This window comes from Phocoena sinus, chromosome 3 (assembly GCF_008692025.1).
Source record: "Phocoena sinus isolate mPhoSin1 chromosome 3, mPhoSin1.pri, whole genome shotgun sequence".
In the NCBI taxonomy this organism is placed as follows: Eukaryota; Metazoa; Chordata; class Mammalia; order Artiodactyla; family Phocoenidae; genus Phocoena; species Phocoena sinus.
The window spans coordinates 62,314,777-62,330,533 of NC_045765.1; the positions used below are offsets into that span (position 1 = coordinate 62,314,777).

A 15,757-nucleotide genomic window follows, 5' to 3' on the forward strand; every position below is an offset into this window, starting at 1 on the left:
ACAACAGTGAAAGGCCCACGTACCACAAAAAAAAAAAAGAATGGCATGTCTCTAACTAGAGAAAGCCAGTGCACAGCTATGAAGACCCAATGCAGCCAAAAATAAAAACCTAATAAAAATACAAAACAAAAAAACAGCATGTCTCCACTCAACTCTTAATTAAATGGAATAACTTTTTCACTTAGGTTTTATACATCTGTTTAGAGATTACTTCTAGGTATTTTATGTTCTTATGATTATTAGGAATGGAACCTGGCTTTTTCCAGTATGTTTTCTAGCTGGTTATTTTTAGTATATAGAAAGTTGCTGATTTAGGGACACTTCTTATATGACTCCACTTAAATTGAAACTCTTAGGTACTAGATTTAATTAATTCTCTTGGATTTTAAAAATAGAATATCATTATATGTTCCTTGTAATATTGATAATTTTATCTATTTTCTAATAGTTTTACTTCTTATCTATATTTTATATTATGATTATAGTTACTAAAACTTAGCCAAAAATGTTGAAAAGATGTTAAAACATGTATCCATAAAACTACTGTTAATGGGATGCTTCCAGTGTTTCATGTTACACTCTAACATGCAGTGTAATATTGGCTGTCAGTCTGAGACTGATATTCATAAGCAAGTTCAGGTAGTTGCCTTGTAGACCTAATTTTAAAAGTAGTTTATAAAAATCAGGAATATATCTTGAAATTAATCGAATACTATTTTGGCATGTATTCATCTACTTGGTCTTTGAACTACCAAAGAGGTAATTCATTTGTATACTTGTTGCCTTTTTATAAACAGATTTTAAAAAGTCATCTCTTACTATTATAAAATATAAAACACCCATACAAACAGCAGTAAAAGGCAATTATCACATCCTTACTTTTTTAAAAAATTTAGTTTAATTTTTAAAAATTTTGACTGCGTTGGGTCTTCATTGCTGTGCGTGGGCTTTCTCTAGTTGCGGTGAACGGGGGCTACTCTTTGTTGTGGTGCGCGGGCTTCTCATTGCAGTGGCTTCTCTTGTTGCAGAGCATGGGCTCTAGGTGCACAGCCTTCAGTAGTTGTGGCACGCAGGCTCTGTAGTTGTAGCTCGCAGGCTCTGGAGTGCAGGCTCAGTAGTTGTGGCGCATGGGCTTAGTTGCTCTGTGGCATGTGAGATCTTCCTGAACCAGGGATGGAACCCATGTCCCCTGCACTGGCAGGTGGATTCTTAACCACCGTGCCACCAGGGAAGTCCACATCCTTACTTTTTATATTTAGAAAAAATTTAAGAGCATTTTATACTTTGGTGTTTAAAAATTCAAGTGTCTATGTTTCAAACATAACATTTTCACCACGCTAGTGTTACAAAATATTTTAATTAAAATGAATATCCTCAAATGCCTGTTACATGCAAGAAAGCACTACAGTAAGCAGCACTGCAACGGATAAAAAGATAAGCAAAGTTAGGTCCCTGGCCTCCTGGAGGCTTATAGACATGTTGTGTGTCGGGGGGGACAACTAGACAAGAGCCCAACTGAGTGAAGGTAACAAGTACCAGAAGAGCACAGAGGAGTGAACAGTCGCTGCTGGTGGGAAGGAAGTTCAAGGAGCGCTTCCTGAAAGGCAGCAGGGCCTGTTCTTTGCAGGACAGGCAGCTACTACTGTCTGGCAGGGTAGGTGGAAAGGTGATCCAGACAGGCCGCATCAGTGGGGAAGATAAAGGCACTGGGTGGATGAAGCTGTGCACCTGAGTCCCCAATGACAAAGCATAAACTATTCTAAGATATTCTACTGGATTTTAAAGTAACAATCAAAAGGTGGGATCAATGTGTCAGTAGGATATAAAATATGTGTTAGAAATATGGCAATATAAAGAAAAATTCTGAGTTAATCAGAAAAGTTCCAGATAAAGATCTTAAAGAAATAAGGATTGTTTACCAAGATGTTACATCAAAGGTTCCTTTGAAAAATATTTAGATAGTGAATATTTACATTTGGGGATAATTAATTTTAGGAGATGATGCCACCAAGCAGCATATTAAAAACTAGTGGCTGCCTATTCTACAGGTGCACCGTTGCACTGATATGTTAAAGGGTCAGTAGCTTGTCACGTGCTGCTCCAAAAGGAGCCGCCCTTGGTGAAAGCATGCTGCCCAGGTCTCCAGGACGAACTTCTTGCTTTGTTACCATGTCAGCATGCCTAAAATGTGGTGAGACACAGAGCTGACACTCATCTTCTGAGTTTATGCTGATACATTATCCCATTAGTGGCTTTTACCTTTTACCTTGCTCATTCCTGGAACCAGATGCACCCCTGGTTGAAGAGGATACAACTGCATACCAGATTTAGGAAGGGATGTATTAAGGGAAAGAACTGTTTTAAAAGGCTCTTCAGATTCTTGGCTTGGACAGCCTTCTTCCTGGGTGCTGACCCCTCTTGGCTATGGGGCACACAAACCACCTCTACCAATCTAACTAGTTTGCAGTTTTCCTGATTCTCTATTTACCAAAAAAAGGTCTCTCAAGCCAGTCTTAGTGAACAGAAAGCTTAGTTAAGTGTTCACAGAGAGCACAAATGTGGACCATTCAATAGGCTGTGAGCCATAGCTGCTGAAATTGCAGCTAGGAACTGCCTTGGTTCCCTTCTTAAAGGCTGACAGGCCATCTAAGCCAGGCTACTTGATCTCTTGCTGCATTTCACTTGTAAAATGCTATTAATATCTGCCATCAATTCCTCTCAAAGTAGTATATAAAATTTCCTGGATAGGAATACTCCTTATAATCATTTGGCTACAGCAGTGTATGAGTTCACTTCAAAAACTACTGTAATTTTGAACTTGCTGGTTTACTCACTCACACACACACACCCAAGCCTGATAGTTGTGTTAATTCAATGACTTCTTTAAAAATTTGGATAGTATTTGTATTTGGAAATGCATGTTAATCTTTATATGGATTTACCAGTCCTTGACCAACACGTTTTGTAAAAATCCTGCAAACCCATTTCATCGAATTAATTAGTACGGAGGACTTTCTGGAAATGGTTTGTTTTTTAAAATAAGGAGCTTATCTGTAAGCGTGGTCCAGAGTTTGCCATATGACAAGCATTTCTTAATAGCAAGGTCCATTTTAGTGTTAATCTTCATAGGCAGTCCATTTCATCAGGAAAGGCTTTAGTGTCTTCATAGTCTTAGGATCCGTTTTTCAGTTCACCAAATAGGGTGGGAATTTTATCAGAATGAAGTTATTAGAACTTTGGGATTTTCTTCTTTCTCCATTGAATCTTTTGTTTTTTTCCCATATCTGAACCTGAAAATAAGATAAGTGCTAAAGAAAATTAAATATTTAAGACTCCCCTCCTCAAAATGCCAAACTGACACTGAAAAACATTTCTCCAGTCAATGAACAGGTAATTATTTTAACTCTAATAAGAACCTCATGAGTCTAGAGCTAGTATTCTATGATTTTATAGTTTTCCTGAGGAAAGAATAGAGTGGTAAGCATGAAGTTCTTGGTAAGTTAAAGTTGATATTGAAGTAGTTTTATCATTAGAAGAAACAACTTATAAAAAATGGGCATCTTTCGCTATACATGTTCAGTTTGGGATCAGAATCCACTCACATATAGACTTTTATCATGGCTACACACTAAAAACACTTTATCTTATATAACATCACAAAAGCCATATAAACTATTTCCATATAACAGATGGGAATACTAAGGTTTAGTGAAAAGTAAGCAAATTTCCCAAGTTTATTCAGTAGATTTGGGATTTGAGGCCATTCAGTTTCACGCTAGAATCTAAACTTCTCCTACCATACCATTAGTCTTTTAAATGTTTTCCAATCTATGATGTCATAGAAAGATGTTTGATTTTTTTCCCTGGTTCCTGACATAGAGCTTCTAAATCCCTTGTAATTTTCTGAGTGACAAGGGTAATAGTGTCTTGCCTCTTATTCTAATGAGGTGACTCAGTGGGTCCCTAGATAGCTTCACGATGGAGGCTGGTTGCTAGAAAGACCAAGCCTTGACTAGAAGCCCATCCTCCAGCCTCCAGGGAGGGGAGAGGGACTGAGGTCAAATCAATATTGATCATGCCTATGTGATGAAACTTCCATAAAATCCCCTAAACACTGGGGTTCAGAGAGCTTCTGAATTGGCCAACACATCCATGGGCCAGGATGGCGATGCTCCCCAACTCCACAGGAACGGAGACTCCTGTGCTCTGGACCCTTCTGGACCTCACCCTGTGTACATCTCCCCCTGGCTGTTCATTTGTATTGTTTAGAACAAACCAGTAATAGTAAGTAAAATGTTTTCCTGAGTTCTGTGAGTCATTCTAGCAAATTCCTGAATGTGAAGAGGAGGGTTGTGGAAATACCAGACTTTGTAGCCAAGTTGGACATGATGGAGCTCAGGGCAGGCTGCCCCAAAATTTGCCACAATGGCATATTGATTATTTTGAATTGAAGTTGCTTGTGAAGCAGCTGATGCAAAAGGAAACTCTGGCCTCCTCTGTGCCCCTGAAAGCAGGGAATAAATCCCTCATGTGAAAGGTGCAATCCCTGCATATGGAGGTAGAAGGACATCCTTATTACCAAAGACAGGGAATTCCAGGGCTGGGCCAAGAAATCTCTATAAACAAACCTAGTTACTTCTTTACTAATTTACTACACAAGCCCAAACTCTGCTTAAATTCCTTACTAATTAAGCACTCAAACCTAAGTTTCTTTGTCCTGTCAATTCCTCTCAAATTTATTGTTTCTTTGTCTAAAACGTGTAAAAGCTTCCTGCTTTGGCCATTTCTTAGGTCCTATTTCTGAGAGATCTCTGTGTAATGAATTAAAATTTGTTTATTTTTCTCCTGTTGACTGGTGTCAATTTTATGATTAGTTTAGCCACAAGACCTTAAAGGGGTAAAAGGGTAAATTTCCCCCTCCCCAATAGCCAGAAATGTGGATAACCTTGGGGAACCATTGCTTGTGGCTGGCATCTGAAGAGAAGGCTATCTTGTGGGAGTGAGCCTTTAACCTGTAGAGTCTGATGCTAGCCCTGAGTAATTAGAGTCAAAATTGGATGAAATTATAGGACACCTATTTGGTGTCAGAATTGGTTGATATCAGAAGGAAAACCCTTGCACAATCTCATAGGCCAAAAAATGACATTGACATTTTTTAAGCTTTAATTAATATGGATAAGTATTTCTTTTTTATGTATATATTTGCCACTGAAATTTCCTTTTCTATAAACTGTTTGTTCATGACCTTTGCCAGTTTTCTTTCTGAGTTGTTTGTCTTTTTCCCACTGATCTCTAAGAGCTTCTTGCATCTTAAATTTATTAACTCTATGTCTACATTGTGTGTTGCAAATATTTTTCCCCTGGTTTGTTGACCTTTGTTCTAATTTATGGTTTCGTTTTTGCTGTACCAACAATTTCTAAAATTACATAATCAGATATATCAATCTTCTCCTTTATGGCTCTTTGCTTTTCATAATATGCTCAGAAAGGCCTTCTCTAAGGTTATAAAAATATTTATGTTTTCTTCTGCTACATTTATCACTTTATATTTTCAGTTCTCAATTTTTAATCTTTCTGGAATTTATCCTGATGTGTTTTGTGTGTGTGTGTGTGTGGTATGCGGGCCTCTCACTGTCGTGGCCTCTCCCGCTGCGGAGCACAGGCTCCGGATGCGCAGGCTCAGCAGCCATGGCTCACGGGCCCAGCCGCTCCGCGGCATGTGGGATCTTCCTGGACCAGGGCACGAACCCGCGTCCCCTGCATCAGCAGGCGGACTCTCAACCACTGCGCCATCAGGGAAGCCCTATCCTGATGTATTTTGAAGTAAGAGTTAAGCTTTTTATTTAGCCAAAATGGCTAGTTGAATGTTCTAACACCTTTTACTGAATAATCTAAATTTTCCCCACTGATTTTGAATTGCTACTTGTTATCACACACTGAATTCTCATATTTTCTTCATTTAATTCTGAACTCTATTCCATTCCAGTGATTTCTTTTCTTCTACCACCATCATACTGTTTTAATTACCATTGCTTAATAATATCCTTTATTATCTGATAGAGCTACTTTCCACTTATTACACTTTCTTTTCAGAATTTTCCTATTTATTCTTTCATGTTTATTCATTCTGAGGAATTCTGATATCATTTTTAAAAGTTCCACTTACCATTTCATTTTCTGCATCTGCTCTAAGGTCTCTGGTAGAGTCATTCCAAAACTTTCAGGGAAGAGAAGAGTGATGATTCCAATCAGGACAGTCAGGCTTCCCATGAGGATGTAGGGCAGAACTCTGTTGTAAGCACCTGTAAGGCACAGGACATAAGAACATCAATTAGATACAGGGTTTCTCCAGATGTTCTTGAGAATCATTTTGTAAAGGTGGCAAACAGTATTTGAGAGCAGTTTTAAACCTGAATATTTACAGAAGAAAAAAAGTGTGCAAAATACCACAGTTTCTGTTTGGCAGATGTCATTGCCTCCGAATTTCCATAATCATTCACCTACTCAGTTTTGCATTATCATAAGGTCTTTCACGTCAACTGCATTCTCTAAGCTACTACTTAATCATGTGTGGTAAATGTTCCTTTGATAGACATTTTTGCCTACCAAAGTTCTCCTCTTAAGGTAGAGGTCATTGGAGATGGGGGGTGGGAGGACACCAAGGGGAAAGAGGTTGACCAGGATGTTGCAGGGACACCTACTGGCTGTTATGACTGATATGACCTTTGCTTTTGCCCAAACCAGTAGGCTCCTGTGGAAATCTTGGTCCACAGAGCTGTGAGACTCTTAAAAGAACCTAATTAATATATTCAATCCAATTTAAATCAATAAATGTCAGGCACTGTGGTTTCTTTTTGCAGCATTTATATGTCTCGGTTTTACATGTAATTGGAAGAACTACTCCACCTCTTCTTTATGTGGTGTTACTCAGACAGGGGAATAATAGATCCTCATCTTGCTTCCCTTCTGTATACAGAGATTACAGAGGAATAACACACCCAAGAATTTTATTTGACAAAAAAATATCAATCTTTTTTTTTTTTTTTTTAGATGTTGGGGGTAGGAGTTTATTAATTAATTTATTTATTTTTGGCTGTGTTGGGTCTTCGTTTCTGTGCGAGGGCTTTCTCTAGTTGTGGTGAGCGGGGGCCACTCTTCATCGCGGTGCGCGGGCCTCTCACTATCGCGGCCTCTCTTGCTGCGGAGCACAGGCTCCAGACGCGCAGGCTCAGTATTTGTGGCTCACGGGCCCAGCTGCTCCGCGGCATGTGGGATCCTCCCAGACCAGGGCTCGAACCCGCGTCCCCTGCATCAGCAGGCAGACTCGCAACCACTGTGCCACCAGGGAAGCCCAAAAATATCAATCTTGAAGCTTCTCTGAGGCCTCTGTGTCACCAACAGGAGCCACTACTGTGGAATACAAAGTTCTTTCTCAGACTTCTCCATTTCTTATGTACCAGTGGTCCACCATTAGACCACATTAGCATGGTTTGAAAGTATAGGGAAGAACAAAGGGGAAACGACACCATTCTATATAATAATGTACTTTCTCAGGTGTTCAGGGCAGCTGTGTGGAAAATGTCTCTCTTTCTCTGTAAGGATTTAGAGTATACCTTTTCTGAGAATTCACATATGTCTTTGGGGATGTGTATGTGTGTGTGTGTTTGAACTAGTAGGTAACCAATGGATGACTAGGAAGAATAAGGAGCTGTGTCTACATCTCTCACCAGTAGAGTTCTTGATGAGGTTTAGCTTGGAGTGCCAGATCCTAGATCCACTGAACATCCCACTAAAGCCCCTCTGTGGTGTTATTCCAGATTGATAAATTCGATCATATAAAAGCTAAAATTGCCAGCAATGCAAATAAAGTCATGAAGTCAAAGTGGAAATAATAAACTAGGAAAAATATTTATAATATATATACAAAGGGCTAATTTTTCAATTACAAAGAGCTCCCAAAATCAAATATCTAAACTTGATACAAACCATTAGAAAGATGGGAAAAGACATGAACAGTCAGATCTCTTAAAAATAAATAGAATTTCAATAAATATATGAAAAAATGCTCAACCTCATTCATAATTGAAGAAAAGGAAATGAAAGCAACAATGATATCCGTTTTTCATATAACAGACTATCAATGATTAAAAAATTGGATAATCCCCATTGTTGGTAAGGATATGGAGAAACAGGCACTCTCATATATTGATAGTTGGATTGTAAACTGGTATAGTATTTAGAGGTCAATTTGGCGATATCTATGAAATTTTTAAATTGCTCCAGCAATCTATTGATCCAAATATACAAAGGCTGTGGGGGCCGTAGAGGAATGTTCATTGCAGTGTTATGTATGGTAACAAAAACTTTGAAATGGCCTAAATGTTCATCCATGAACCTGGTTAAATAAATAATGTGTATACATACATTGGAAGTCTATGTACTAACTAAAAAAGCTATATATACGGATATGGCAAAATATTCTGATACAATGTTAAGTTTAAAAAAAGTTGTGAAACAATATTTATGATATCATTTTGTGTGTTTAAATATATATATATATAAATATAAATATATATATATATATATATATATATATATATGTTGTGCAAAATGAAATGTCTGAAGGGCTACTCACCAAACTGTTAACAGTAGTTCCTCTGAGGGCTGTGATTTGGGGAACTAAGAGAGTAGAGGTGAACTTGTACTTTTTCTAGTACTTTCTATGCTGTTTGCATTTTTCATAATGAAAACCTATTACTTTTATATTTAAAAAAAGAATAGACTTATAAGAAGCATCTCACCAAGGTAAACAAAGTAGGGAGCAATGATGCTGCCCACTCTGGAGGCCATGGATGTGACCCCCACAGCCATGTTCCTGACCAGGGTTGGGTAGAGCTCTGCAGTGAAGACGTACAGCATGGAGAAGGCAGAGGTGATCCCGAATTTTCCTAACATGGCCAGACCAATGGACAAGAAGTTGTAATCTGGAAAAGAGACCCAGTGTAAACAGAGGTGCTTTTAGAAGTGATACTTTCTTAACAGTTGCTTGTATTGTCCTTTTTGCTTGTATAGAAATGTTTTATAATCTAAAGATATTCCCCAAATTATACAGTCTCTTCAAAGCCTTACTAATTGGACATGGACAAAGATGGAGCGTGAAGGGTTGCTTTGAGCTTCGCTCTTCTGTTATTCTAGATCATTTATGCATTCTGTGACCTTGTTCACCTTTATTTATTACAACAGTTTCATAGTCAGTTGTTAGCATGTTAATACAGTTAAGTTTAATCTTCGAAGAGAAGGCCCAATCATTTTTATCCTGTTTATTATTATTAAGAAATATATATTTCTATGCATAGTACTATATATCAAAAATCTGTTGACTTAACATTTTAACAATATGAGAAAGTTAGACATAAGGGGAAAAGAGAAGCATATATCTTTTCATGTGCTCTCTAACTACTTAAAGATTACAGACCATAAAAATCACTGAATTTATACTGGAACTGGCATGTACTACCGACTCTAACACTTGAATATACACATCAGAGAGAAGGTTTGAAAATACCAAGAAAGTACCAAGAAATTGGGAATTGGGATTATGACTCAGAAAGAGGTTTGAGGGTTTAGGTGAATGTTTCTGTGAAGGGGATGACTGGGAGCATTACTCTTCCTTCTCAGGTGGTGATTTCTGATTCTCTAAGGTTAACTCTTAACTATTTGAAGGGAGTAATTTTGAACATGGGAAATCACAGAGTTAGTTATCACTTGTATAACTGACTTAAGAATGACTTATGATGTAAAGGCTACATAAGTAGGGAACAGGGACTAATAATTAGCCCTGTCAAGGTGTGGATCTTTTCTGGTAAGCTGTTAATATTGGATAACTTCTTACCTGCAGGCACCAGTTGAATTAAGAGAAGCACACCTCCTCCCAAGAACAGTACTCCAGATATGATATAACGCCTGGGTAGGGTTCGAAGTAGCAGCCAGGCTGTAATGTAAGCTGGAACTTCAATCAAGGCAGAGAAGAAACAGTTCAGGTAGGCATCTCCATGTAAATTAGGAGTGTTGAGAGACAGAGCAAAGTAACCTACTGAGGTGAGCATCCTGAAAGACAAAAGACAAAAATGACAAAAGGATGGCTTGAGTCTCTTTACAATTTCATGATGGTCAGGAAATTGTCTAGATGTTGCTGTCTTACAAATAGCCACATATGGCTATTTAAAAGTAAATAAATCAGGGATTTCCCTGGTGGCCCAGTGGTTAAGACCCTGTGCTCTCAATGCAGGGGGCCAGGGTTCAATCCCTGGTCAGGGAACTAGATCCCGAATGCTGCAACTAAGAGCCCTCATGCCGCAACTAAGAGCCCACATGCTGCAACTGAAGATCCCGCACACAGCAACAAAGATCCCGCGTGCTGCAACTAAGACCCAGCGTGGCCAAAAAAAAAAAAAAAAAAGAAAGAAAAAGTAAATAAATTAAAATTAAATAAAATTTAAAATTTCGTCCCTCACTTTGGCACTAGCCACTCATCAATTGTTTAGTGGCCACATGCAGTTAGTGGCTACCATAAGGGACAAAAAAGATATAAAACATTTTCATCATTGCAGAAAGTTCTATTGGACAGCACTAGTCTAGATATACCAATATTCAAGAATACCTATCCTAATCTAGTTAATTTCAAGTTTCAATAGGAGAGTTTGTATATTCTCATTCCTTCAGAGCTATTATTTGAAGAAAGAATGTCAGTCACATCAGTGAACATAAAATCCATATGTCATTTCCCCCCCCAAAGAATAAGGAGGAGAAGGAGAGGAAGGCAAAGGGGAGGGGGAGGAGGAGGAGGAGAAGAAGAAATATAGGTAATACTGTGGGATCCACTTATAGTAAATTCCAATTGATTTAGTAAAACTCACTTTAGTAGGGAAGAAAGTGAAAGTCCCATAAAAGGTATCACAGAGTGCACACTGCATATCCTGTCATTATAGTTAACGGCCACATAAAAGTTTCTCTGTGGAAAAAACACTACACTATGCAAACTCCCCTGTGCAGAAATGCACTTATTATCAACATGACTGAAAAGCAGAGGACACCTGAAAAATGTTTTCAGGAACAATGTCGGATCTTTTTACATATACTCTACTAGGTTGGGTAGCACAAGGGCTAATCCAAAACAAAACAAAAAATGAAACTTTATTGCTCTGGGATCTTAGTGATTTTCCACATTTGGTAATAAGAGCAGGTTAGATAAAACTAGTGATTAGTTTATTATTGGCTCAGTAGTGCCACTGCTCAAGGTACATTTGCATCAGTGATACCTGCTGACATGTAAGAACTAAGGAGATCTACTGTGAGGAAAGCCACATGCCCAGGACACACTTGCTTAATTCAGGGGCATAAACTCTGTCATTGATAACTTCTAATTGCAATACAAGATGGCTCTAAAATTAGACTAGCTGCAGCAGGAGCCTACTAGTTCTTTTTTTTTTTTAATGTTATGTAATCTTTTTTTTTTTAAATAGATCTTTACTGGAGTATAACTGCTTCACAATACTGTGTTAGTTTCTGTTGTACAACAAAGTGAATCAGCCATATGCATACGTATATCCCCATATCCCCTCCCTCTTGAGCCTCCCTCCCACCCTCCCTATCCCACCCCTCTAGGTCATCGCAAAGCATGGAGCTGATCTCCCTGTGCTATGCAGCTGCTTCCCACTAGCTACATATTTTACATTTGGTAGTGTATATATGTTGATGCTACTCTCACTTCTCCCCAGCTTCCCCTTCCCCACCCCATGTCCTTAAGTCCATTCTCCATGTCTACATCATTATTCCTGCCCTGCCATTAGGTTCATCAGTACCATTTTTTTTTTTAGATTCCATATATATGTGTTACCATACGGTATTCGTTTTTCTCTTTCTGACTTACTTCACTCTGTACGACAGACTCTATGTCCATCCACCTCACTACAAATAACTCAATTGCGTTTCTTTTTATGGCTGAGTAATATTCCACTGTATATATGTGCCACATCTTCTTTATCCATTCATCCAATGGTGGACACTTAGGTTGGTTCCATGTCCTGGCTATTGTAAATAGTGCTGCAATGAACATTGTGGTGCATGTCTCTTTTTGAATTATGGTTTTCTCAGGGTATATGCCCAGTAGTGGGATTGCTGGGTCATGTGGTAGTTCTATTTTTAGATTTTTATGGAACCTCCATACTATTCTCCATAGTGGTTGTATCAATTTACATTCCCACCAACAGTGCAGGAGGGTTCCCTTTTCACCACACCCTTTCCAGCATTTATTGTTTCTAGATTTTTTGATGATGGCTATTCTGACTGGTGTGAGGTGATAACTCATTGCAGTTTTGATTTGCATTTCTCTAATAATTAGTGATGTTGAGCATCTTTTCACGTGCCTCTTGGCTATCTGTATGTCTTCTTTGGTGAAATGTCTATTTAGGTCTTCTGTCCATTTTTTAATTGGGTTGTTTGTTTTTTTGATATTGAGCTCCATAAGCTGTTTGTATATATTGGAGGTTAATCCTTTGTCTGTCATTTAATTTGCAAATATTTTCTCCCATTTTGAGGGTTGTCTTTTCATCTTGTTTATGGTTTCCTTTGCTGTGCAAAAGCTTTTAAGTTTCATTAGGTCCCATCTGTTTATTTTTGTTTTTCATTCCATTAATCTAGGAGGTGGGTCAAAAAAGATCTTGCTGTGGTTTATGTCAAAGAGTGTTTTTCCTATGTTTTCCACTAAGGGTTTTATAGTGTCTGGTCTTACATTTAGGTCTTTAATCCATTTGGAGTTTATTTTTGTGTATGGCGTTAGGTAGTGTTCTAATTTCATTCTTTTACTATAGTTGTCCAGTTTTCCCAGCACCACTTATTGAAGAGGCTCTCTTTTCTACATTTTATGTTCTTGCTGCCTTTGTTGTAAATTAGGTGACCACATGTGCATGGGTTTATCTCTGGGCTTTCTATCCTGTACCATTGATCTATATTTCTGTTTTTGTGCCAGTACCATACTGCCTTGATTACTGTAGCTTTGTAGTATAGTTTGAAGTCAGGGAGCCTGATTCCTCCAGCTCTGTTTTTCTTTCTCAAGATTGCTTTGGCTTTTCAGGGTCTTTTGTGTTTCCATACGAATTGTAAGATTTTTGCTCTAATTCTGTGAAGAATGCCATTGGTAGTTTGATAGGAATTGCATTGAATCTGTAGATTGCTTTGGGTAGCATAGTCATTTTCATAATATTGATTCTTCCAATCCAAGAACATGGTATATTTCTCCATCTGTTTATGTCATCTTTGATTTCTTTCATCAGAGTTTTATAGTTTTCTAAGTACAAGTCTTTCGCCTCCTTAGGCAGGTTTATTCCTAGGTATTTTATTCTTTTTGTTGTGATGGTAAATGGGATTGTTTCCTTAATTTCTCTTTCTGATTTTTCATTGTTAGTATATAGGAATGCCAGAGATTTCTATGCATTAATTTTGCATTCTGCAACCTTACCAAATTCATTGATTAGCTCTAGTAGTTTTCTGGTGGCATCTTTAGGATTTTCTATGTATAGTATCATGTCATCTGCAAACAGTGACAGTTTTACTTTTTCTTTTCCAATTTGTATTCCGTTTATTTCTTTTTCTTCTCTGATTGCCACGGCTAGGACTTCCAAAACCATGTTGAATAAGAGTGGTGAGAGTGGACATCCTTGTCTTGTTCCTGATCTTAGTGGAAATGCTTTCAGTTTTTCACCATGGAGTATGATGTTTGCTGTGGGTTTGACATATGTGGCCTTTATTATGTTGAGGTAGGTTCCCTCTATGCCCATTTTCTGGAGAGTTTTTATCATAAATGGTGTTGAATTTTGTCAAAAGCTTTTTCTGCATCTGTTGAGATGATCATATGGTTTTTACTCCTTAATTTGTTGATATGGTGTATCACATTGATTGATTTGCATATATTGAAGAATCCTTGCATCCCTGGGATAAATCCCACTTGATCATGGTGTATGATCCCTTTAATATGTTGTTGGATTCTGTTGGCTAGTATTTTGTTCAGGATTTTTGCATCTATGTTCATCAGTGATATTGGTGTATAATTTTCTTTTTTTGTGATATATTTTTCTGGTTTTGATATCAGGGTATGGTGGCTTCGTAGAATGAATTTGGGAGTGTTCCTCCCTCTGCAATTTTTTGGAAGAGTTTGAGAAGGATCGGTGTTAGCTCTTCTCTAAATGTTTAATACAATTCGCCTGTGAAGCCATCTGGCCCTGGACTTTTGTTTGTTCGAAGACTTTTAATTATAGTTTCAATTTAATTACTTGTGATAGGTCTGTGTATATTTTCTAATTTTTCCTGGTTCAGTCTTGGAAAATTGTACCTTTCCAAGAATTTGTCCATTTCTTTGTGGTTGTCCATTTTATTGGCATATAGTTGTTTGTAGTAGTCTCTTATAATTCTTTGTACTTCTGCGGTGTCAGTTGTGATTTCTCCTTTTTCATTTCTAATTTTATTAATTTGTGTCCTCTCCCTTTTTTTCTTGATGAGGCTGGCTAGGGGTTTATCAATTTTGTTTATCTTCTCAAAGAACCAGCTTTTAGGGCTTCCCTGGTGGCGCAGTGGTTGAGAGTCCGCCTGCCGATGCAGGCGACACGGGTTCGTGCCCCAGTCTGGGAGGATCCCACATGCTGCGGAGCGGCTGGGCCCGTGAGCCATGGCTGCTGGGCCTGCGCGTCCGGAGCCTGTGCTCCTCAACAGGAGAGGCCACAGCAGTGAGAGGCCCGCCTACCGCAAAAAAAAAAAAAAAAGAACCAGCTTCAGCTTTTAGTTTTATTGATCTTTGCTATTGTTTTCTTCATTTCTATTTCATTTATTTCTGCTGTGATCTTTATGATTTCTTTCCTTCCACTGACTTTGCGTTTTCTTTGTTCTTCTTTCTCTAGTTGCTTTAGGTGTAGGGTTAGATTGTTTATGCCAATTATTAAATCTTATTATTATTATCTTATTAAATCTTATTAAATCTATCTTATTAAATCTTATTAAACAAGATTTTTCTTGTTTCTTGAGGTGAGATTGAATTGCTATAAACTTCCCTCTTAGAACTGCTTTTGCTGCGTCCCATAGGTTTTGGGTCGTTGTGTTTTCATTGTCATTTGTTTCTATGTATTTTTAAAAATTTCTTCTTTGATTTCTTCAGTGATCTCTTGGTCATTTAGTAGTGTACTGTTTAGCCTCCATGTATTTGTGTTTTTTACAGTTTTTTTCCTGTAATTGATTTTCAATGTCATAGCACTGTGGTCAGAAAAGATGCTTGATATGATTTCAGTTTTCTTAAATTTTCCAAGGCTTGATTTGCGAGCCAAGATGTGATCTACCCTGGAGAATGTTCCATGTGCTCTTGAGAAGAAAGTGTATTCTGCCACTTTTGGGTTGAATGTTCTATAAGTATCAATTAAATCTATCTGGTCTATTGTGTCATTTAAAGCTTGTGTTTCCTTATTTATTTTCTGTTTGGATGATCTGTCCATTGGTGTAAATGGGGTGTTAAAGTCCCCTACTATTATTGTGTTACTGTTGATTTCCCCTTTCATGGTTGTTAGCATTTGCCTTATTTATTGAGGTGCTCCTATGTTGGGTGCATAAACATTTATAATTTTTATATCTTCTTCTTGGATTGATCCATTGATCATTATGTAGTGTCCTTCCTTATCTCTTGTAACAGTCTATTTTAAAGTCTATTTTATCTGATATG

At 37.9% G+C, this 15,757-nt stretch overlaps 1 protein-coding gene across 4 annotated transcripts in view; it reads right to left on the bottom strand.

Annotated features, from left to right (window-relative positions):
- Positions 1–1,338: 1,338 nt before the first annotated feature.
- The window catches only part of SLC22A4 (solute carrier family 22 member 4), a 49,659-nt gene continuing 35,240 nt past the window's right edge, over positions 1,339–15,757 (bottom strand). For all 4 annotated transcript variants that reach the window (XM_032627783.1, XM_032627781.1, XM_032627780.1 and 1 more), the window contains 4 exons: positions 9,893–10,107; positions 8,802–8,984; positions 6,167–6,302; positions 1,339–3,290 (listed from right to left, as the gene is read on the bottom strand). In XM_032627783.1, the coding sequence (XP_032483674.1) occupies positions 3,215–3,290; positions 6,167–6,302; positions 8,802–8,984; positions 9,893–10,107 (610 nt within the window). In that variant the 3' untranslated portion in view covers positions 1,339–3,214. The remainder of the gene's footprint in view (positions 3,291–6,166; positions 6,303–8,801; positions 8,985–9,892; positions 10,108–15,757) is intronic.